Consider the following 25666-nt stretch of genomic DNA (forward strand, 5'->3'; position numbering starts at 1 on the left):
ATGTAAATCTTAAAAAAAATCTTAAAATCTGTCTGTAAAATCCATTTAAAACTGTAATATTCTGCTGATAATTTCATCTTGGACAGAGAGAGTTAGTTAGGCCATCCTCTACCTTGAAAACGCTACGACTTGAGATGTCTTAGAACATAGCTGAAGCGAAGAGATCTTTTACATGAATACTTCATCAAAGTCTCTTGTCCTTATCTCGTCTTTCGGCGCTTTCACAGAAAGACAGTTCTGTGTGCCATTTTGAACGAGTGTGTAAAAAAAAGTGGCCAATTTAAACTTTAAAAAACGATGGCTTACTTTAAACCTCATGTCCTGTTTTTCACTGTTCCTTGTGAATAATTTCAAAAGTAAGCCTCTTCATTGTACAAAAGTTTGAGTGGTGGAAGGATACTACCTTTGAATTCACAAACAAACTTGTAATGACATATTTCCCACCTGATTTGCTTGCCCTCTCTCAGGTCATACAGAGAGAAGAAGATGTCTGTGTCCTCGCCGATGGTGTTGTACGTGAAGCTCTTTAGGTTGACAAAGAGATGGTGCGGCACGGGCATTCGACATGAATCCCCGTGTCTTTGTTTTCCACCATCCTGAAAGCACAGAGTGAACAACACATTTACATTTTGCTGTGCAATGTAACAAATTAGTGCTTAGATAGCAGTGTTGCAAACCTGTGGCCTGTTTTACTGACCTACATTTGAACTAGTGCTTTATACATGACTGTAAAAGGTCTTTTAGCATGACCAAAACGAGGTGTTTAGCTCCACAAAACATTTCATGTCACATTTTAGCCCCTGGTGAAGCGTGACCTACAAAAAGTCCAGCGCATGTTAACGACTAAGCATTTCTGACAAGCCCTCGGATGGTGCTGAGGATGACAGATATACCTGGGATGTGCTTTGCTGGACGCTGTGTCTGCTGGACAGGTGCTGTCAACCGAGAGAAAGAGAGAAAGACAACTTAAATCCAGACGATATTTACAGTATACTATACAAAGCATGCTGACTGAAGTTAGACATACTGACTGTACCTGCATAACATGAACTAACATCATTAAAACAAAATAAAAAACTGTCTATTATAACGAATTGGACTCAAACTGAAACTTAATGTGCAAAATAAGTATATACTGTACACTTGCTTGCACTGAAACCTCTTAAATAATCTTCAAATGTAAAACAATTTCCCATTAAAATTATTATTTAGGAGTTGCTTTGAGATTGACGTATCAAAGGGAACAAAATGGCATCTTTCATCTGCAAATGACCCTTCGCCGGGAGTTTGATTGACAGGCGATCTGACCAATCATAATCCGCCGAATCCGCCATTTTTGTCCGAGAAAGCAGTCAGGAGAGTTAGTAGATTAACGTTGGAGGATTTGAACTTGAAAAACGGAGTGTACTGACGTCTTTCCGCGGTTAAAACAACATTCCTTCTGATGTTCATTCATGTTTATTTGATGCTATAAATTAACTAGAAGGAAGAGATTTAACTGAGACTCTACAGCGATCTGTCAGACACATTAAAAAGCCACTAAACGGTAATTTATTGTTTCAACTTCTTTAAAAAAAAGACCAAATTTGAAAGGTGAGACTTTGTTTCATATCAACATATCAATCAACATATCAACAGAGATTCATATCTTTGTTGTCATGTTTCACTGCGTGAGAACATGGTGTGTCGTGAGAGCGGCGTGGCTTGTCGGACATAGCAACAGTAACTAAAGGGGGCGGGTCTTTGCGAACGGTCAGTTGAGTAAACAAGACACTTGCTTAAGGATTTGAATGTTTTTCCCCACAAGACTATATAGATGTACAGAGCAATATCTACATATAGATTAATCATATTCACAGAGGCATCATCAGCACAAACCCAAGCTGAAAACACATGCTCATAATCACATGGTGAAACGCACACATGCACACATCTTGCCCGAGAGCCTGGGTGACTTATGAGTCTGTATTTCTTAGCTTGCATCTTTCTCTCCAGTGCTTTTGACAGCGTTTAGAATAAATTACACAGCATTCAACACAACCCCCCACTGGTGAATGCTTGGTGGGAATGAAGGTATGCAAAACATGCTAGCGTAAGGAGATTAAATAGATCGTGCCTTCCTGTTAAAAAGACAAAGTGCTATGTTGTTCTGGGTGGAGTGATATTGCTATGTGGTTGCTATGTGGAGCTAAGGTGTCGCTAAACACTTTTTCTGTCCAGTTGCTAGGGTGTTCGAGGTGGTTGCTATGGAACTGTTCAGGTGTTCTTGGAAGAGTGACATTACTATGCGGTTGCCAAGGTGTTCTCAGTGGTTGTCAGAACGTTACTGTCCATTCTGGGTGGTTTCTAAGCCACTGCTTGGGTGTTCTGATGTTGCTATGCGGTTAGCACTTTGCTTTACAGTTGCTAGGGTGTTCTGGGTTGTTGGCATGATGCCACTATGCTGTTGCTAAGGTGTTCTGAGTGATTGTTATCGCATTGCTAAACAGTTCCTCAAGCATTGCTAGGTGGTTCCTAGGCTGCTTAGGGTGGTCGCTATGGTGTTGCCAGGGGGTAGCTATAGTGTTCTGATTGGTTGTATGATGTTGGAAGTAAAGTGTTTCTAGGTGATTCCTATGGTGTTCTGGGCCGTTACTAGGGCATTTCTAAGTAGCAGTCAAGTGGTTGTTAATGTTTTTCTGTTCAGTTGCCAAGGTTCATACAGTGTTACTCGGTTGTATCTAGGGTACTGTGGTTGGTTGCATGATGTTGTGGCAAAAGGGTTGCTAGGCTGTTTTTGCCAATTGCTTTGCTGTGATTGCTAGATTACTTTGCATGGTTGCTAAGATATTACTAGGTGGTAGTCGAGAGTTCCAAATGGTTGTTAGGGCATTGTGAGGTGTTACTGAAGTATTCAGAGCGGTTGCTAGGTATGGAAGCTTGTTTCTGCCAAGGAATAAAACAATTTAAAAGATAATTTTGACTTTTTATCTCATAATTCTTTTCTCAGATTTGTGAGATATAAACTCGCAATTGAAAGTTAAAAAGTCCCAATTCTGATGAAAAAAAATACTGACTTTTTCTGACTTTATATCTTGAAATTCTGACTTTATAACTCAGTTGCGACTTCAAATATCACAATTGCAAAAGTTTATATCACGCAATTCTGACTTTATATCTCGCAGTTGCTAAAGTTTATATCATGCAATTCTGACTTCTAACTCGCAATTGTTAAAGTTTATAATCACGCAATTCTGACTTCATATCTCGCAATTGCTAAAGTTTATAACACGCAATTCTGACTTTATATATCGCAATTTTGACTTTATATTCCGCAATTGCTAAAGTTTATATCAAGCAATTCTGACTTTATAACTCGCAATTGCTAAAGTTTAAATCACGCAATTCTGACTTCATATCTCGCAATTGCTAAAGTTTATAACACGCAATTCTGACTTCATATCTCGCAATTGCTACATTATATATCGCAATTCTGACTTTATAACTCGCAATTGCGAGTTTATATTACATAGTTACATAATAAATGTAAACTAGCAAAAAAAGTGTGAGTTAAAATGTCGCAATTACCTTTTTTATTTTTTATTCTCTAGCAGAAAAAAGCTTTCATGGCTAGGGCATTGCTACTGATGCTTTCCTTAGTAAACCCCACTTATAATTATCTTCACAATAAGAACCAGCAAAAGAAATCCTCAAAGCTGCATGCACTTTATATCAAGATAAAAAGTGAGATTTCCTTGAGATAGTGCTTGACAACAAGGGAGTGAAGTAGAGCTTCATTTTCAAACCCAGTGGAGGATTTCAGGCCAAATTGAGAAATGTCTGAAAACAAATATCTTTCCTTCTGTTCTCACTTTCACCATCAGGGAGGCTAAACGCACGCCTGGCGGGACTCATTAATCTAAAACAGCGCCTTGCGGCACTGTGAGCAAGGCAGATTTTACAGCCATGTTAGAACATTTCTGTGAGACTTCAGTCCCTGACTATTATAACTTATATCAATATCTATTTTGTTCTTTTGTAAAATAAAAACAGTGTTGATAATTTATGCATACTGTGCATTACTATAGGTACAGGACGCCTGGTGCAAATGTCTTGTTTAAGGGAACAATGAGGCTGACATCTCAATGTGTCAAAATGAAACCTGAAACTTGTAAATCGCTGAATCGTAAAGGAAGTTTAAAACAAGTAAAACAAATACAATAAACTCTTGACAATGACAAAAAAAATGACGGAATGAATCTTGAAAGTGAACAGAAAACATTAGATGGACAGAGTAAATTGTGTGAACAGTGCACGTGTAATTCAGAAGGAGAAAAGCTCGGCTCTTTGATTTAATCTATCTTTTGCTCCCCTGGAGACAATTCAGCAGCAACTTCTAAGAAAGTTAAAGGTCTTGAGTCTCTGCAGCTTCAGTGCTCTCTTGTTGCCCGAGGGCAAGTAAAAGTCTTCTCGCATCTATGTCTCTATGTTCTGTTCAGAAGCTTGCTTCTTTCTTCTCCTCTTTCTTTATTTTTGGTATTTGTGTGAAACTCCTCCGCCTCCCACATATCGAGCTATACAAATCTCTCTGTGACCTCAACATTTGGCTAGTGCACTTAAAAACCAAGTCGAGATTCAGCTACTCTACCCGGAGTGCTTGCTTTTCATCTGAATTTATCCCAGAAAGTTAGCTAAACCTCTTAGTCAGGCACTTTGAACAGTTCTCATTTCTCTTGACTAGTTCCTCCAACCTCTTTCAATCTTTCACCAAGTTCCAACGGTTGGAGGAAAAATGCGACCATGGATATCAAATTATTTGAATATGCTTTTAGAAGTTTCATAACGACTGAAAGAATATTTTACATATGACAAAGAATATTTTAGCATCTCTGATTTAAACCTAGTGGCAAAAATGCTGATGGATTTGCAAAATTTGATTCATTTCAACAGTCCGATTCAAAACATTGATTCATTTCAAAGCACTGATTTAGCCTTTTACTTAACATTTACTTAAAATTGAAGTAACTGAATGACATTTGACATGCTTTTAAAAACATCAAATATTAAATATTAGATTAAATATTAAATATTCAGATTAAATACATAATATAAACATGTATTTGTGTAAATATAATAAATATTAAATAGAAAATTGCAACAATTGCTGTTTGATTCTTCTAATAAAAAAACTAATTCACATACTTTTAGAGCAAGTACATGAATATATATATATATATATATATATATATATATATATATATATATATATATATATATATATATATATACAGTGAGGAAAATAAGTATTTGAACACCCTGCTATTTTGCAAGTTCTCCCACTTGGAAATCATGGAGGGGTCTGAAATTGTCATCGTAGGTGCATGTCCACTGTGAGAGACATAATCTAAATAAAAAAATCCAGAAATCACAATATATGATTTTTTAACTATTTATTTGTATGATACAGCTGCAAATAAGTATTTGAACACCTGTATATCAGCTAGAATTCTGACCCTCAAAGACCTGTTAGTCTGCCTTTAAAATGTCCACCTCCACTCCATTTATTATCCTAAATTAGATGCACCTGTTTGAGGTCGTTAGCTGCATAAAGACACCTGTCCACCCCATACAATCAGTAAGAATCCAACTACTAACATGGCCAAGACCAAAGAGCTGTCCAAAGACACTAGAGACAAAATTGTACACCTACACAAGGCTGGAAAGGGCTACGGGGAAATTGCCAAGCAGCTTGGTGAAAAAAGGTCCACTGTTGGAGCAATCATTAGAAAATGGAAGAAGCTAAACATGACTGTCAATCTCCCTCGGACTGGGGCTCCATGCAAGATCTCACCTCGTGGGGTCTCAATGATCCTAAGAAAGGTGAGAAATCAGCCCAGAACTACACGGGAGGAGCTGGTCAATGACCTGAAAAGAGCTGGGACCACCGTTTCCAAGGTTACTGTTGGTAATACACTAAGACGTCATGGTTTGAAATCATGCATGGCACGGAAGGTTCCCCTGCTTAAACCAGCACATGTCAAGGCCCGTCTTAAGTTTGCCAATGACCATTTGGATGATCCAGAGGAGTCATGGGAGAAAGTCATGTGGTCAGATGAGACCAAAATATAACTTTTTGGTCATAATTCCACTAAACGTGTTTGGAGGAAGAAGAATGATGAGTACATTCCCAAGAACACCATCCCTACTGTGAAGCATGGGGGTGGTAGCATCATGCTTTGGGGGTGTTTTTCTGCACATGGGACAGGGCGACTGCACTGTATTAAGGAGAGGATGACCGGGGCCATGTATTGCGAGATTTTGGGGAACAACCTCCTTCCCTCAGTTAGAGCATTGAAGATGGGTCGAGGCTGGGTCTTCCAACATGACAATGACCCGAAGCACACAGCCAGGATAACCAAGGAGTGGCTCTGTAAGAAGCATATCAAGGTTCTGGCGTGGCCTAGCCAGTCTCCAGACCTAAACCCAATAGAGAATCTTTGGAGGGAGCTCAAACTCCGTGTTTCTCAGCGACAGCCCAGAAACCTGACTGATCTAGAGAAGATCTGTGTGGAGGAGTGGGCCAAAATCCCTCCTGCAGTGTGTGCAAACCTGGTGAAAAACTACAGGAAACGTTTGACCTCTGTAATTGCAAACAAAGGCTACTGTACCAAATATTAACATTGATTTTCTCAGGTGTTCAAATACTTATTTGCAGCTGTATCATACAAATAAATAGTTAAAAAATCATACATTGTGATTTCTGGATTTTTTTTTTAGATTATGTCTCTCACAGTGGACATGCACCTACGATGACAATTTCAGACCCCTCCATGATTTCTAAGTGGGAGAACTTGCAAAATAGCAGGGTGTTCAAATATTATTTTCCTCACTGTATATACATACATAACAATATTTCTCACAGCTTTACTAGACATAAAATGCTGATCAATTATTGTAACATTTTACAGCCAAAAACATGCTAATCTTTAATCTTAGTTTAGGCATAAATTAATAAATTATGTTATAGGCATAAATTATATATTGTACAATATGGCATCATGGAAAAAGATCTGTCAGATGAGTGAAATAAAATAAAAGTTATTTCCAAAGAAGCTGCAGTCGAAACAGATGCTGGTGTCAAAACAGTTCCCAATAAAACGTTGAGGTCTAGAGAATAAAGTGAATTACCGAGGGTAAAGATATAATCAAAAAGATAAAAAAGCAGGTTTTTTTTTTTATATATCCAATATTGTCTCTTAGTTCCATAAAGCTGAAAATCAGGCTTTCTGAGAAATTGAATATGCAAATGATTCATTCTGATGAGCCGTCTTGGGAATTTGCCCTCTAATGGAGTGTTTAAAAACATGTCTGCTTTCTAACTGTTCAGCTCAATCTACAGGTGCGAACTTGGCAACATCTGCACATTATTCCTACATTATGCACATATGCAAAACAGTTGCAGGAATACATTAAAACATTCATTTCTGCACTTGTCTATGCAGATGACTCACATATTAATAAACTCATTTTGAACAACCTGCAGTAATCCAAAGCAACAAAAACACTCAGATTGACATTCATTTGAAATCATAAATGTTGCAAAAACATCTACCAAATGTTGTTTTAACATCCAACTGAGGATATTGTAGCGATTTACTGCTTCAGGGATGAAAATGCACACATAGGACACGCATCTGAATGCAGACAGAGTACTTACCATTTTGTAGAGATCTGAAACGCTGATCTGGTCCGCATCGACCATTTCAAACTCCTTCCTGGGAACCAGATCTAAGCCTAAATGTCTGTTGAACACGGGAGAAGAACAGGACGGAGATTAACTAGATTACTTGAAACTGAAATACTTAGAATGGATAATATTGTGGATAATAAAAGAACAGAAAATCTGTCAAGCTGTTGCGTCCACCTGTTGTGGCGGGCATTTAGCCATACAGTATCTTTTTATATCCATCAGTCGCTACATCGCTACACTAATATCTAACACAGCGGTGTGATGGCCGCTAGATTGGAAAACATGACATAAGAACATTTCCAGGCAAGTTTTCAACATTACTTTCCCGGTTTGCCCAATCACAGCTGTTAATATTGGGAGGATCGTGTGGTTAAAATGCATAGGAAGCTGCTAGCGCTATGTGCAGCTGTCGTATTGTAGATCTATGGAAACAGGTGTTGTCCTCATAACACAACTAAAGTGATGGCATGCCATACAGTAACCTAATATAACATAAACATGGCTTCTCCAGAACTTCTCAGATGTAAATAAAACCCCATGAACTCCCTGAGCAGCCTAAATCACAGACTAGCAAGTAAGTGAGTTAGCATCTAAACACATGAAATGTTGAAGATGAATAGTCATATCAAAAGTTTGTTGAAATACACATTTCAATCACTAAACTATTTTTCATAGTTTTACATTTGTTTGGATGTTCTAGGTGTTTGATAAGTGGTTTAATTAATTAATTAATTAAGAATAAAATGGTCAAACAGAAGTAATGCTAGTAATGCTAACTAGCCATACTGTTAAAGTGTTCTCAGCTCATTGATAGCTGGTTGCTAGGGTGTTTGGGTGGTTGCTAGGGCATTGATAGGTGGCTCTTGTTTATTTTGCTCTGGTTGTAGTGCTCTCAATCAAAGCATTAGCATTAGCATCGCCCAAGGCCTCTGTCTAGCCAGGGGTATAAATTTCCATCTTTTCTGAATATCTCAATGCAAATTAGCTCTCCAGAGAGACATCTCACATCATTGGCTTGTATCAGAGCATAAATAAATCTATTTGTTGACGACTTTGTATAAACAGACAGTAATAAACTTATTATGTGACAATTAAGTGTTTTTAGCAATGACAAGCTTGATATACTCCACAACTGCAGCGTGAATGCCTCTAATTTGCTACGTCAAGGCGTTGTTCAATTTATAAATGTCTTGTTACTGAGGCTGAATTAACTCTCTTGAAGTCTTACACAATATACTTTAATGTAGGCTATATAACAGTGACACTTGCCGAAAAACACAAGATCACTTAAAGAGAAAATTGATAACCTTAGAAAGGCATAATGAAAAACATGATTAGATTGTTTGAAAAACACTCGAGACGCTCTTCAACTCACGCTTCAAGTATTTATAGAACATATCGGTAAGTGCTCGCGTCTCAAATCCATTTTATCCCCTTTACTCAATTATATAGTTTGCTGATCTGAAGACCTGGCAGTGATGCACTGCTGAAAGCCCAGAACCACAAAGAGCCTCATCACAGAAGTGAATCTTCAGGTGACATTGAAGACGAGGGATGAGTGGTCGACGTGGGCCTGACTCAGATGCTGATACACCACAATTCCTGGATCATCTGGCCTCTAAAAGATTGTTGGTTTAGATTACCTCTGCTTTCATTCATCGCTATAAGAGGTGAACTCCATGACTTATGTCTTGGAGGTCTGGTAATGTAGTAGTCTACTTCTACACGTTAGATAATTGCTTTTATTATGAAATTATTGAATTTTACTTAACACATCATCAATAATGAAGATCACAAAGAATATATATATTTTTTACTTTCATAATAAAACAGTGAAAACCATATGCTACTGGTTTAAAGTTTGGAATAATTAAGATTTGTAATGTGTTTGAAAGAAGTCTAAAAACGGTGAAACTAGAGGTTAAAGATAACTAAAAAGAACAAACCGGTCCATTAAATGTGTTGTTATATGGTACCTTTATATTAATATTTTTTGTAAATATCATTCGTAGCTGACTGAAAGCTCAATTTGCAGTATCAGCAAATGGATATTGGACATAAAACTTTTGAAAATCTCTGAAAAAGATGAAATAATGATGCAAGAACTGTAAATACTGACACTCAAAAGCTGTGAAGAATTGCACAGCTGTGTAGGTTAGAAATGGGGGCGGTATCTGAAGGACAGACACGACCGCCTTTCATTGCAGTGAAAAGTCAATTTACTCTGAATTAAAAAAACAACCTCATCTTCTGTTGGTTTGTTTGGCCTCAGTGTGTGCATTTGAAATCTCAATGTAATTCACATTTAACCAGGCAGTGAATGACATATGCTACTGTTATCCTCATTTCTTCGCTGTGTTGGGCCAAGTTGTTTTAGGGTGACGAGAAAGGCGCAGCAATCCATCTCTAGCGTTTCAGCTCTGTTGACTCCACGCTCAGGAGGCCTTGGCCTCTAACACATTAAAAGCACTGGCAAATATCCATGACGCACAAGAGCTTATTTAAACACTCATCAATTGAGTGAAACATGCCAGGACTGGTCATAAATTTCAACCAATTTTTTTGGAGGGTGGAACAAATGCATGGCAATCCCATGGACTTGTTTAATAGGATGCATTTCAAAATATCAACTGACATATTTTGTCTGACATATAAGAGACTGGTTTATCCACATGATTTAGACCAAGGATGGAAGTTAGCATGATGGCTAATATTGCTAACAACACTTTAAAGGCACCTCAACTGGTTCTTCTGCAAGATCTATGGTGAGGTTAGCATGATTGTTAACATTGCTAACAACACTTTAAAGGCACTTTTGCTGTTTCTTCTGCAAGATCAATGGTGGAGGTTAGCATGATAGTTAACATTGCTAACAACACATTAATGGCACCTTTGCTGGTTCTTCTGCAAGAGTTAGATGAATGGTGGAGGTTAGCACGATAGTCAACATTGCTAACAACACATTAAAGCCATTTTTGCTGGTTCTTCCGCAAGAGTTAGACCAATGGTGGAGGTTAGCATGATAGTTAACATTGCTAACAACACATTAAAGGCACCTTTACTGGTTTGTACACAAGAGTTAGACCAATGGTGGAAGTTAGCATGATAGCTGACATTGCTAAAAACACATTAAATGCATCTTTGCTGGTTTGTACACAAGAGTTAGACCAATGGTGGTAGTTAACATGATAGCTAACATTGCTAACAACACCTTTAAGGCATCTTGCTGGTTCTTCCTTACGATTAAGAGAAGGTTTTTAATTTGAATTTGTGCAGGGAATTTTCTTGGAGGTAAAAGAGGGTAACTCACTCATTGCCCCAGTCCAGTCGTACAGTGATGTGGCGTTTGACTTCCCGGACTTGATCCTGGGTCAGGTGGCCTGAAAGCAGTTGTCGCCTCAGATCAATCAACTCGTTCATCACGTGACGGAGTTTGTAAAAGAGGTCTACTTTATGCTTCTGTGGAGAAAAAACAAACAAACAAGAAAGACAAATATTTATTTCATCCATCCACTCATGACAAACTAGTCTCAGATTTTACAAGGCAAATGTACAGTAGTTGTGTGTTATACATACCATAGTGTCAGTAAATGGTCATTCAGTAATTACATACTGTGCACAGTGCAATTTAAACTGTGGTTAAGGTGAAAAATATATTTCCTGACATTGTCCTACAGAACATCTTGATACTTGAAATTCACTGGTTCTTCAAAGACTGCACCATATTCATCCACCATGGCATTCATATGGTACTTCAAGGTACTACAAAGGATGCCATGGCATTCCAACGGCATCAGACGCTGACGGAGTAACACACTGATCCAACAAAACCAGACAAACATGTCTGTTGGTCTGTTGATGCAGTGTGAATTAGCCTTTAAGGGACAGTCACACTAACAGCATTCACATTTGTACATAATCATCTCCACTTTGTTTTTGAGTCACTGATATAAATGACTTCATGTTACCCTGCTACAAATCACCGTCAGTGAGAATGGTGTTATGCTGCCTTCAAATGATGTTGGAATTGCAGTACTGTAGATAATCAAAGACACGGATAGTCAAAGACGTGGAACAACCACTGAGCATCATCTAAGCACATGCCCCAAACCGCAAGGCTTCCTCTTCAAGTTTGTGTATGATGGTTGATAATGACTCCCTCATCTGCCCTCGGGGAGACACGCAGCGAACAGATCTGTGCGTCTGTCATACCGACATGCTGTGCCGGCTGTGTGTGCGGTCTCCAGTGTCCTCCGTCACGAAACATCTCAGGACTTGAGTTTGACGTGCTCTTGGAAACAAAGAAGGTTTGTCTAGAGCTTTCACAAGAATGAGCCCCTGGATACCCACATGTACATAGCATGAAGTATCTGTCAGTAGTTCATTCCACAGTGTGTTATTGGTGAAATCAGATGGGATTTGGACACTCTCATCTAAAAGCCACATCCATCAAATTCCCTGTTATACTCACTTGGACTTCTGTACTGGATGTAGCCTTTTCCCCTGACTGTTCCTGGCTCTAGGGACTGATAGCTTCCCCCACTCATGGTGGCAGCAATAATTACTCCTCTCTGATGCAAGCAGAACAGTGTGATTCCTTCCCTGCTAGTCTAAATGGCAAGTTTCTTTGGAGAAGAATCTCAACGACCAGCTGAAGATCACAAGTCCACTTCCTGTTTGGATGTTGCTTAGTGCCAGTTTGGGGCTCCTCTAGCTGATGAAACAGCACAGTCTTTTTAATGAAGTTGGCTGACTTTGGTGGGGAAACTAGCATCCCATGCTAGCTAGACAAGTATGGATTCCTACACTGATCCAAGCTGGTTTATACTGGTTAGTGCTGGTCTAGCTGGTGGACCTATTTAGTGCTGAAGTTGGCTGGGCTAGTTAAGGACTTTTTTTAAGGATGTTTTAATGGTTGATTATTCATCTAGTCACCCAACAATCAACTAATCTGCTAGTGAAGTTCTGGGGGGATACATTTTAGAAACCTAACAACATTTTCCAAGATGCTACATCTCTAAATTCAGCTACAGCTGTCAAAACATCACTTTTGTAACAAATGTACTGCCTTCAACAATAAATTTCAAGACAATTACTGTCAAATGTAATGTCTCAAGATGCTTGCATTATATTGCTACCATTATCCTCTGCTTTGAAAACCCTTTACTGTTTAGTAACTACTCAAACAACTTTTCAATACGCTAATTACTGTGGAAAAATTCAGACTTAGGCATTATGGGTTTAGGAGCAAAGTAGCATTGCATTGCTCTAAACTCATCTTAGCGACCCAAACACATCCGATCTTGTTGACTGATATCAAAATTAACAATCCAGTCAGACTCAACTAATCTGCCACCCATTGACTCATTTACACTGACCCATTGGGTCTCAATCATGAAATCGTAAATATACGAGTAAATATGTGAGTGATTTGCGCGTAAAGAGACCTTCCCGAAAACTCAATTCAATTCATTCTGATTCACAAATACTTCGTAAACGTCAGACGTGATAGTGAAATGTGTGTGTGTGTTAATGAATTCCAATCAGTCGTAAATGGGACGCGCGTGCACGCTCATTCTCAATTACCATAAATCCCGCCCATTAAATCTGACTGACAACTATATATGGGCATCATATTATGACACCAAACGAAGGATTTCAACATGTCTTCTCAAAAGCGAATGAAAAAGAGAAATTTCTCAGATGCAGAAATTGAAGTTTTATTATCAGAAGTTCATTCAAAACGCCACATTTTATTTTCAAGCGTACATAGTGGCGTATCAGGTCCTAAAAAAAAGGAAGCTTGGCAGCATATTACAGATGCAGTTAATGGAGTTTCATCTGTTAATCGAACAGTCCCAGAAGTGAAAAGAAAATGGTTCGACATGAAGCTTGACTGCAACACTTGTGACTTGCGGACTTGTGTTCCGTTTGCAGATGCTATTTCTGGCTCTCATAATAAAAGTAAAAAGAAAAACCGTATGTAATTACTATATATAATATTTTTTTTCAAAATGCTGTGTAAATATGTACCCGATTTAAGGTGAATTAAAATGCAGCCTTATTAATGAGCAAAACGTTCGGATGTTAAACGCACTATTTACGCGTGGCTGGGAGCAGGTGTAGATTTCTTTCGTACCAACTAACATTTGGAAAATACGAACATTTTAATGAATCCGAAAATTTACGCCAGAACCACTTTACACAAGATTTACACAAAAATTCGTTCTGCTCGTGTTTCATGAATGAGACCCACTGACTTTATCGGCTTACACTTTATCACACTTCTGACTGTATCTCAATGATAGGACTCAATTTCACCAATGAGAATTAGGCAATTCCATTTACCCGGATCTGTTGCCCGAAATGAATGAAAGATGTAAATATGTATCCCACACTCCTCTGGGTCTCTACAAAGGATTTCATACACGAGATCTAGTTTAAAAAGACATGATGTTTCTGCTTAGCTTTTCACCATGGCTGTCACGTAAGTTATTTCGGGATCTTGGCTCAAGTAGATTTTAGCACACAGTGTGGGGTCATCCACCCTCCATTGCTCTTGCTCTCTCTCCTTCCAAGAACGCACGATCATGGCAATCCATTTACCCCGATGAAAAACAGATTTATCAGCCTCTGCAGTATAATGCGATTATGATTGTTTTAAGTTGGCTGTCGAGAGACATGTATCAATCCTTAAGCTTTAACTGAAATATAAGCTCAGATTGACAGCCTCCCCCACACCCCAACAGCAAGAACCTCGCCTCCTCTGCATTTTCTGAAAGAGGATCCTCTACCACTTATGGGGTCCCTAGTCAATTAACGAGTACTTCAAGGATTGACATTGATATTTCAGTAGGGTATTCAAAACAGAGACTTCAAATGTCAACAAAGCTTTTGTGTTTGGAAAAGAAACCCCACGACTGGTGAGTCTGTTTTAGTAGTAAATCTCTAGTAGTTTTCCACGGATAATGCATTTGAGACTGCTTAATGGTAAAACCAATAAGCCCCAAAGTTATGGGTGTTTGAGCGCCTTGACATTACGATTAATCAATTTGACAGCACTATGTATATTATTAAAAAATATATATTAATCTAATATTATTTTTATTGCTCTAATGCCAGTGATCATTATACCATGATTTTTGGACTTTATATACGTATATATACTGAATATTTGCTATATATATATATATATAGCAAATATTCAGTACCACTACTTTTTGTAACGGGATGATTTAGCTGAAGAGCTTAGATGGAGACACACATGCAAAGCACCATTTGTGGTCTGTGCTTTAGGGAATACAGCTGAAGAACAGTTTGTGAGTGTGTGGGAAGAGGAGCCACTGATCACTGAGCCGTGTGAAGAACATGTATTTATCACACTTTCCACAACTGTATGACTCACAGGCTTTAAATACAGAGACCGAATTGAGCTACAGTGCAAGGTGTCTGAAACACATTTTACCATGTCCAGCTCTCAGTCAATGCATCCACATCTTGTAGAAAAATATTCGTAAGAAACCATTTTAAATAAATGCTTCACTCAACTTTAGCCACTTACTTCTAAAGCTTGAATCCTCCAGAAGGACATGCAGAATGGCAGGTGCAACACAGCCAGGACGTCTGGCAAACTTTCACATATGTCTTACTCTTATTGTTTAGTCAGATACCACCTGGAATCATAGTTTATTCTTCTTCTAGTCCGTAGGAATAATAAAATCCATATTATTTCATAATGACTGAGCAGACCGAGCTGACAAACACTAAACAGAAGTCAGTGACGTGCCAATACACGGTGTAATGGCCACCTAATGTTAAATGCAGTTTATGACATGAATGTTGATGTGCTTTTAAGATGACGACTTCTATGTTGCATTATTGTTATTGAGTGAATGCATGGTGTTCTTGTGTTCAGATTAAGGAGAGAATTTGCTTGGAAGAGAGAGATGACTGCTCTACAACAGACTGTTATACAACACGTTCTTGTCTTTTCCCTTTTGTTTTGTTTGTAGCATTTATCAGAGTGTTTCTTTTCCTGTTTTATGTCCACTCTTTAACTGAAGAGTGTGCTAACCATAAAGACTAGATGCGAATACCAGTTCTGTGCCTCGGGTTTTCCTTCTCACCTCCATTCTTTTACTTCACCTGGGCAGACTACAAACCCTCTGATAGGCGTTACAACGTGGTCATGTGACTTTCTGACATCAAAATAAGAGCCCTTGTGCAGCTTAGTTGCAATGAAGGGTCATTCAGGACTGGGGAGGAACTTACTAAATGTTTGCATAGCATGTAAAACACAAGAATCAAAATAATAATTCACATAAATAAATTTTTTAACTATGAAGACTTAAAAAAATAGTTTGTGAAACTTAAAAATAGAAATAATTCACACAAATAATAATTTTAAAAAACAACACATTGTGTATATATATAGATAGTCATGGCATCAAGTCCTGCCCTATATATATATATATATATATAAATATATATATATATGGCAGGACTTGATTCTATATAAGCACAAATATTCATCACAAGACCAGCCACACTTTATACTGCTCTTACCTCCCACTGAAGTCATAGAGAGCAACGTACCTTCAAATAATATCAAAGTGTTTCTCATGAAAGGGGACCTATTATGCCCCTTTTAACAAGATGTAATGTAAGTCTCAGGTGTCCCCAGAATGTTTCTGTGCAGTTTCAGCTCAAAATACCCTGCAGATAATGTACAGTATTATACCATGTTGTAAATGTCCGTTTTGAGTGGAAGGAAGAACGGGCTGTTTATGTGCATGTATCTTTAAATGTACATTTTATGCTGCTGTGCATGTGTTTTAAAGCCATATCATTCTAATCTTCTGTTATATGGTTTTCTGAGCGCACACATCCGAAGCACGCGCTCAGAAAGCTGGCTGTCAGACAGCAGTAATAACCATCCTTAGGGTAAACAGAACAGAACCAACATGAATGTATTGCAGATATTATTCATTAATTTTAATGTACAACATAAGTAGAGAATTCAATTCAAGGGGAATCAGAATGCCATACTGACTGATGAGAGGTGGAGCTGGGGATGGAGGAGGGTAATAAGCTCCTGAGAAACGCGATAGCTGCTGATAATACTGAAGGAGCTTATATATGTATATGGTTATAGGCATCGTATATAGGTAGACGTGGATCAGCTGAGAGTCAGCTGATGCGAGCTTGACTAACGTGACCTGACGCAACGCTTGATGTGTATATTAGATCTGTGTAAAAAACAGCGTAATATACAGTACCTTCTGCTAAATATGCTGTTAATATAAATCACTCACTGCTTTAGACTGAATAACATTAGTAGCTTTAATAAGAATACATTTCTTACTTGAACGCTGCTGTTAAATGCTCTGGTGAGGAGATAAACATGGCGGACTGTGTTCAGCTCACTCAGGGCGGGGTCTATGCAAATAGGGCAGATCTGTCAGCACTCGTGGGCGGGGCCTGTGCAATGTGACACTGCATATAAACTGCAAACGGCTTGCACTGAGACACTGATTATGATTTATCGGTATTAAAAAAAAGAGTGGGTGGATTTTTACCATTATAGGGTGGCTGTGTACACACACTGCCGACACACATTTATGTTCAAACACCATGTAAAAGTGAATTTTGCATAATAGATTGCCTTTAAAGACATGTTTGTTTAACTGACCCATTATGACCATTTGCTTTCAGGAGAACAGAAAACTATCATGTTCATCTCAGTTCTATGAAATTGGGTGAATACAATGAGCGCTTCTGAGCAAGAACCAATAACAGGATCAAAGTGTTTCAGGTTGGTGGCATTTAACCATTGCTAGATACTCAGAGTTACCACTTAGCAGCAGAACATGCAACAAAACATCACACATGCTAGTCAGCATGGAATTGGTTACAGTGGACTAACTGTCATTTTATAGAAAGTATAAAATAAGCTAGTGTTAAAAACAAACGAGAAAAAAAATCCTAATTTAACTTGTTTGTCTAACAGGAAATGGACATGAAACCATGAAAAAGCCATTTATTAGCTTTCCGTGTCCTCCATTTGAGACTCTTCAGTCAGTGATGGAGTGACTCACACTGTTTCGCCCACACTCTGTACAGTCACTGCTGATCCTTTGGGTGCTAATGCTAATGCTCACCTGCGCTAGCCGACTCATCTCGCCCCACACACAGGGGCTCTTTCTAACCACACGTTTGACGTTCAGCTTTTGTTACGGGAAAAAAAGACTACTAGATGAGGATATGTTAGCAGGCGTAAAGAAAAATGTTAATACGCAACTTATAAAATGTCGGCAAATCGGTGAATGGCCAAATGACAATACTGATGCAAAGTAACAGGACTCTCACTTTAAATACAGTTCTTTAAGTTTATCTTGTCTGAATGCTTCATTTAAAGTACAACTCATGGGAATGCTGCAACATCTGAGACTGAAATGCTACATTAACTTCGGGGTTGAAGGTTTGAATAATTTTCAAACAGTATGACTGTTTTTACAGTTAACACTTCAGGGTCCTGTCTGGAAAGCTTCAACACTTTGAGATGATTATTAGTACTGCAGTATCATGTTAACTCAGTCAAGTAGCATAAAATGTTCCAAAATAGCTCAAAAAGACCATGCGTGTGAGTATGCTGTGGAGGTATTAGGTAGACCAGTGGTTCTTAACAGTCCTCGGGACCCACTGCTCTGCACATTTTGTATGTCTCCCTTATTTAACACACCTGAATCAGATCATCAGCTTGTTAGGAGAGACTCCATGAACTGAACTGAGTGTGTCAGATAAGAGAGACATACAAAATGTGCAGAGCAGTGGGTCCCGAGGACTGGAGTTGAGAACCACTGAGGTAGACAATACAGTGGATATAAGAGAGTGTGTGACTTAGTGTGTATGTGCACTAACTGGCTAACACACTTGCATCAAACCTCTCATGGCCCAACATGACCTTTGCTCAGGGCACGCAATCTCACTTCCCTCGCAGTTCCACTCTGCCAAGCAGGACTGTCAGTCAGTCAGCGTGTGTTTGCGTGTCTTTGCTACGGGTCAACAAAGGGTGGTGGAAATGACAGCCCATATGGGAAGGTCAGACAGTATCGTGGTGATTTCGCAGAGAGAAAACATGCAACAAACTGTTCAGAGACCTGCAACAAGCCTCATGTGACCTAGTTGATTTAAAATGCAGCTCTTTTTTACAATAATCTTACAGAAAACATCCAAGTGAGTTTGTCAAAAAATTCAGATTAAAATCAAACACTATGTGATTCTTTTGAAGTGATTCTTTTGAACCAGTTCTTCTTTTTAAAGTTATGGTCAAATTAAAAAGCCTTTGGAAATCACTATTAATATTACTAATGTTTCATACTACTCTCTAAACTAACCCCAAACACGATGGCAATCGCATGGCAAAGCCCTAGCAACCTACTACAACATCCTACTGTAACGGAGGCAAGCTAGTAAGAGCTGTGTGAGTAAACCTCACTCCCCTGATCTCAAGAGGCCTACTAGCAACTGACGCTAGACACTGCGGTCTTTAGGGTCCTTGTTAGTGCGCTCGCCTCCCATGCCGGAGACGCCGCTTTGAGTTCCGCTCTGAGCGGTGCGAGTGCGACCTGGAGGGGTTACATTGATGCCGTGACCCGAATGGGTGTGAGGTTTAGGGGGGTGAGTGTAACGGAGGCCAACTAGTGTCAGCTGTGCAGAAAAACCTCACTGCCCTGACCTCAAGAGGCACGCTAGAGACTGTGGTCCTTGTTAGCTTGTTAGCGCACCCACCTCCCATGCCAGAGATACTGGATCGAGAAGGACTGGAGGGGTTACATTGGTGCCGTGACCCGGATGGGTGTGAGGTCTAGTGTCAGCTGTGCAGGGAAACCTCACTGCCCTGACCTTAAGACTGCTGTCTTTGTTAGCACGCTCGCCTCCCATGCCGGAGACGCCGGTTCGAGAAGGACCGGAGGGGTTACATTGGTGCCGTGACCCGGATGGGTCTGAGGTTTAGGGGGGTGAGTGTAACGGAGGCCAGCTAGTGAGAGCTATGCAGGGAAACCTCACTGCCCTGACCTCAAGAGCCGTGGTAGAGACTGTGGTCTTCTTTAGCGTCCTTGTTAGCGCGGCCGCCTCCCATGCTGGAGATGCCAGTTCAAGTCCCGCTCGGAGCGGGGCAAGTAGGACCGGAGGGGTTACCACAAGCAACGCCCTGGCCCAACCCATGAAACCCAAGCATTCTGCAGGCAAGTTTTTCATGATATCACTAAAATTTATAATAAATTAATATTGTATAATCATTTATATTCAATTATTTTATACTGTGAATAATATTGTTAAAAATAATGTACAACTGCATTTCACACAATCATTTTACAACAAAAATCAAAGCGATTTAGTCAAAAAGGTCAGATTAGACTTAGAATGATTAACTTATTTTGTTTTTAGTGAGTTAAAAACTAAATACCACTATCACTTTTCAAGAACGGTCTGAATAACTGATTCATTCTTCCAATGACAGTGATGATTTTTGATTCTTTTGAAATATATTTTTTTTTATCAGATTCTTTTGGAAATCCCAATTACTATTACTAATGGTTCATACTGTGCTAAAAACTTCCCACCACACTCTGGAAACCACAAAGCAATGGCCCTGGCAACCAACTACAACACCCTAGCAACCACAAGGGCAACTACCCATGACACCCAAGCATTTTGTAGACAAGATTTTCATGGGTAAGTACATCTTTTTCAGAAATGTTACCTTCTAATCTACTTATACATTATTATATTTCTACTTTTCATGCTTCACTAAATTAGTGCTGTTAAATCAATTATTTGTATCTATACACACACACATACACACACACATTATATATGATATATATACAAACTTTTGTTAGATGTGATTAATTGCGATTAATCGATTTGACAGCAATATTTAATATTAATTATTAATTAATACTATCAACCATAATGATCAGCTATAATGTACAACAGCATTTGACACAATATATAATTAGACAGAAGCAGTAAAACACATTTCTATGATAAAACAAATCGTAAAATGTCAAGCTGGGACTTCTGGGAACACTTCTGCGTGAAAACTCAGACGAATAATTGCGAAGTCTTTAAACATGTTCACTGAAATGAAATGAATGCAACATGAATCAGATGTCCCAATGTGTCTAAAGATCCAGTCCAGGAACCTGAAGAAGGTGAAACATCTTTCCACCTCCAGTAGCCATGAACACATTAAAGTGATACTCCATCTTTGCTTAACAGTTTCTTGGAAACATGAGGAGAAGGAGCTGCTAACCAGTGCAACCGCAAGTCACTTTGGATAAAAGCTTCGGCTACATAAATACATGTATAAGCTCTTAAAGGTGCAGTCCACCCCAAAAAAACTTGCAGTTTAGTAAGTTAGATGTGATTCAGTACACACTAGATTCAGTTCAGTAAAGGATTCATCAGACTATTTCAAACAGTTAACTCTTCTTTTTGAATTATTCATTAAATCAGTGATTGCCAAAATGCTCTTAAATATTTATTTTAAGTATTTTAAGTATTTTAAGTTAAAATCATTTGCATGTTCACAGTTGTCTGATGTCAGTAAATGGTCAAGAAGTAAACAAATGAAATATTTAATCTTTTTGAGCAAGTGATTATTTTACAGTTATTTATTTGACATTTTTATGATTTAATCAATTATTGGCTTTTCATGAACTGACAAAATCCCTGCACTTCCTTCACGAACCCCAGTTTGGGAAACCTTGCATTAAGTGAAGCGAGTCATTTGTTCATGAATCAGACTAAACTTTTGTCTGATTTTTAAACTTGACAGTCCCAGTCCACAATGACTTAAATTATATAAAAAATAACGGCCAGGGCAGCTTCAAAACATTTTACGAAACAAGTGCAACTGACTTCAAAATGAGCAAATACTATCTTTATTTGTACAAAAAAGCAACTAAATTTGAAGAAAACTAGTTTAAAACGACATGAGGGCGAGTAAACGATGACAGCATTGTCATTGGTGGGTGAACTGTTCCTTTAAACAGAAAAAAACAACAACATAACAACATGACCACTTTCCCACATATTACAAAACAAGCACAAAAGACTTGAATATTAGTGGATACTGTGCATTCACTTTGCGAAATGCTTTATTTTCCATACAAAAGTGCAATTAAACTTGATGAAAAAATTTGAATAAAAGATATCATGACACCAAACAAAAGACGAACGCTTCATGTACCAGCAGCCCTCAGAAAGCATCATGCTTTAAGGTCATAACCCCGGGCCTGAATGCAACTGACACTAATAAGCACAATATCTACTCTGTCAAACAAGTCCAGCATACCTTGCAAAGCGCATCAAAGCACTATATGGTCTCAAATTACTTACCGCTACAGACCGACATGTCTCTTCTCAAAATGCTCCAGTGCAGCCGCTCTAAACATGAGGAAATCATAGGCTATCAAATACCTCGATCCCTCTTTCTCTGCAACTGGTCTCTCCCTCTCTCTCTCTCTCTCTATCACACGCGCATTCAGACACACGCTGCCACCCACGTCAAACAGAAGCGCATGCTTTCTCGAGCAGTATACATGTAGAAACTCTCTCTCTCGTGCACTCTAATTTATCGCAAATCTATTTTGGACAGCGCATATGATTGCGTTCCCTCTTCCTGAAGTCTTGCCTTTCTTTCCCTCATTGTATTGGAGTTAACTAACTAGCACTGTGTGAAGCTCTCGGCAGCCCACACGCACACACATTCCCTCCCTCCTTCGCTATCTCCGAAGAAACGCAGAGGCATTGCCAGGGATGCTTGCCATTGGAGGAAACCGCTGCCAGTATGATTTCCAGAGCCCTGACTCCCAAAAAAACACTGACAGGGATGAGAGCGAATACATAGAGGAGCGCTAGCCTTCCCACTGAATCAGTATCAGTAATCTTTAAAGATGAACTTTTAGTGAAAGTCATGGGGCCCTATTTTAACGATCTAAGCGCAAGGTCTAAAGTGCACGGCGCAAGTGCACTTAGGGCGTGTCCGATTCCACTTTTGCTAGTTTAACAACGGGAAAAATGGTCGGCGCCCCCGGCGCATGGTCTAAAAGGGTTGTCCCTATTCTCTTAATGAGTAATGGGTGTGTTTTATATGGCATAACGTGCAATAAACCAATCAGAGTCTCATCTCCCATTCCCTTTAAAAGCCAGTTGCGCTCGCACCATGGCGGATTCGCTATTTACATGGCGGAATTTGCAAGCAGAAAAACTGAACGCTTCTCTAGCGAGCAAACGGATCTACTTGTGTGCGGGGTAAAAAATAACTCTTTGAATGAACATAAAAAAATCATGGAAATGATTTCCACATGATTAACTTGCTTTATTTCAGCATTATGCAATTCTGTTATTCCAATTTAATGTACTTACGTTGGGTCAACTTAATTTATTAAGGTTGATTCAACTTATTTACTATGGTTGGACACAGCTTAATTTAACAGTGTCAGCCCAACTAATTTACTTAATTTGCATTCAACTTATGTGTTTGTTATTTTCATTCACCCATTCATATTTTATTTATTTTAGTGACACATAATTAAATGAATAGACTATAGCTAGCTATTTGCTAGCAGTAGCACATATTAGCATCTTAAATGCTAAGATTTACATGCTCCTTCAACCAAAGCAGTTAAAAGTAACCAAATCAGTCCACAGCCAAACAAAATGTTCCACACTTCTCCACAATGGTAACCCACTGTATTTTAAATGGTTCTAATAATTCCAAAGTAATTGAACATTACACACAATTACACACTATCAAGTCTTCCCCTTTTCTCATTTTCTCAAAAAAACATAAAATAACACTTAATTTTAACATTTATTCTCTCTTAATTCAACCATATGCAAAGCATGCTGGGAACTAACAAGCACTGCCCAGTTTCAGTTAATGCAACACAAATCATTCATGTAATCCAACACAAACGGATTAAGTAAACTTAAATTTTACATATTAAGCAGATTGAACACAATCAAATTAAGTTAGGGCAAAATGGCAGTTGGCGTCGCACTATACTGCCACCCTCTGGATGTAAGAATTTTTTTACTTAACATAAATGGTTTGTGTTTAGACAACACGTTAGGATTTTGTACTGTTAAGCTGAGACATAATTACGTGGACCTTAATAGAAAAAAACATTTCAAGTCAACAAACACAATTATTATAAGTAAACTAAATATAAATATATTATGTAAAGTGTACAACCTTCCTAGTTCATTTTTTTGAGTGAAGCGTGCAAGCAGGATAGGCGCATATTACTAACGCACTCTTTAAATGACAAAAAAATATTGCGCCATTGACTTTAGACCAGGTTTTTGTTGGTCAGTGGTGCAGTCTACTTCAGTTGCCCTGAATTTCAGTGCGCCTGAACACACCTTGTTTTCAGACCAGCACGCCCATGGGTGCTACCCTGGAAATTCTCGCGAGAGCACAATTTGAATTTGCTCAGCGAGTTACTCTGGCATTGAGTAATGATGCTCATTAACTATGCCCTTGTAGCCGAGCTGCACCAGTCACATCAGGTTATCTGATATAGGCGGGCCAGAGGCGAGCTAAACAGATGACGACAGTGCTAGTGACAGTTCGTATCGCGTTACTTGCTCTAGATTACTCGCGGAATGTTTCTTGTTTTTCGCGTCACTTGCACGATTAGGAGTCTTCACGCGCATTACCAACAATATTTCTTTCTGCCATTTTTTCCATCATCAACCATGTTGGAGATAACTACTATTGCTGCTCTGTACCTGTTGAGGAAGTCCCAAATGCTGAGGTGTCTGGGTTCACAGCAACATCCAGAGGCGCACACAACTCTGTGAAATTTACCATCTACTCCAGGAACTGGAGCCGCTTCCAGAGTTACTTGAGGATGACAGGTTCCCAGTGCACGGACTTGTCAATAAACTGTTCACTGATTGGCTTGCGTGACAACGCATCGTGAAAAAATATGAAATTTTTCAACTTGTTCGGAAGACGCGATTGAGGCGAATGTCGAGCGTTCCCAGCAACCTCGTCGCCCAATTCACGTCTATTCATGTCTTTGCATTGACTTGTAATGTAATCTACTCGCACAAATAATTAAATTCGCTTTTGGTGTGCACACACCATTAGATGATGATAATGGTAGTCTAAATGTAAAAATAGGGGAGCATTTATAATAAACATAAATATTCAAAATTGAGCAAGATATGGATGAATACTGATAATGTATGCCCAAAGGAAGGTGTCTTAGCTTTATAATTATTAAAAAATAAATAATAATAATTATTAAAATTATTTAAAAAATCCAAATCCAATCATTTTGATGACTTGAGGTATCATTCATGTTCTAACATCTCAAAATACGTTCCCTAAGCAAACACCACTGATTTGATAGGCTCAAACATTTTTCATGACCACTCTAATTTCACAGAGATGAGTGGCAAATGTGGTTTCTTGGCAAGCTGACAACTACCATGCGCCACCTACAATCATACTGTGATTAGGCACATGTTGTTGCTCTAAAGCAATGAATCAAATCCAAGCCCACCATCTCGGGCTATTCAATCCAGGTGCAGCTTTCAGATTGTTTCAAATATAGATTCCAGGAAGGCTTTGTCAGATCGTGAGGCTGATATTCTCACTCATGGATGGGCATTACAAATTGTGCGAGTCCTTGAAAACAGCAAGAGATCCGCAAGAAGCCACACTAGCTGAGCGAGGCATCTGTGCGGCCATATTGTTACGAAGATCCAGTCGGTCTGTGGCACTGATGCTGAAACGGATCCATATTGTGGAAGTGAATTTCCACTTGCAACAAAGCAACTTTTTGTGTTGTAGGTAGCGTTGGGGAACTTGGGAAAATAAGTATGAGTTGGCAAAAGTGACTAAAGGTG

At 38.8% G+C, this 25666-nt stretch overlaps 1 protein-coding gene across 6 annotated transcripts in view; it reads right to left on the reverse strand.

Annotated features, from left to right (window-relative positions):
- Positions 1–25666, reverse strand: part of dock3 (dedicator of cytokinesis 3) — a 188068-nt gene that overhangs the window by 68540 nt on the left and 93862 nt on the right. For all 6 annotated transcript variants that reach the window (XM_084116297.1, XM_084116295.1, XM_084116296.1 and 3 more), the window contains exons 6-9: positions 11040–11188; positions 7697–7781; positions 894–935; positions 445–596 (exon numbers count right to left, since the gene is read on the reverse strand). In XM_084116297.1, coding sequence (XP_083972423.1) covers positions 445–596; positions 894–935; positions 7697–7781; positions 11040–11188 — 428 coding nt within the window. The remainder of the gene's footprint in view (positions 1–444; positions 597–893; positions 936–7696; positions 7782–11039; positions 11189–25666) is intronic.

Source organism: Abramis brama (genome assembly GCF_963993115.1).
Source record: "Abramis brama genome assembly, chromosome: 6".
NCBI lineage: Eukaryota > Metazoa > Chordata > Actinopteri > Cypriniformes > Leuciscidae > Abramis > Abramis brama.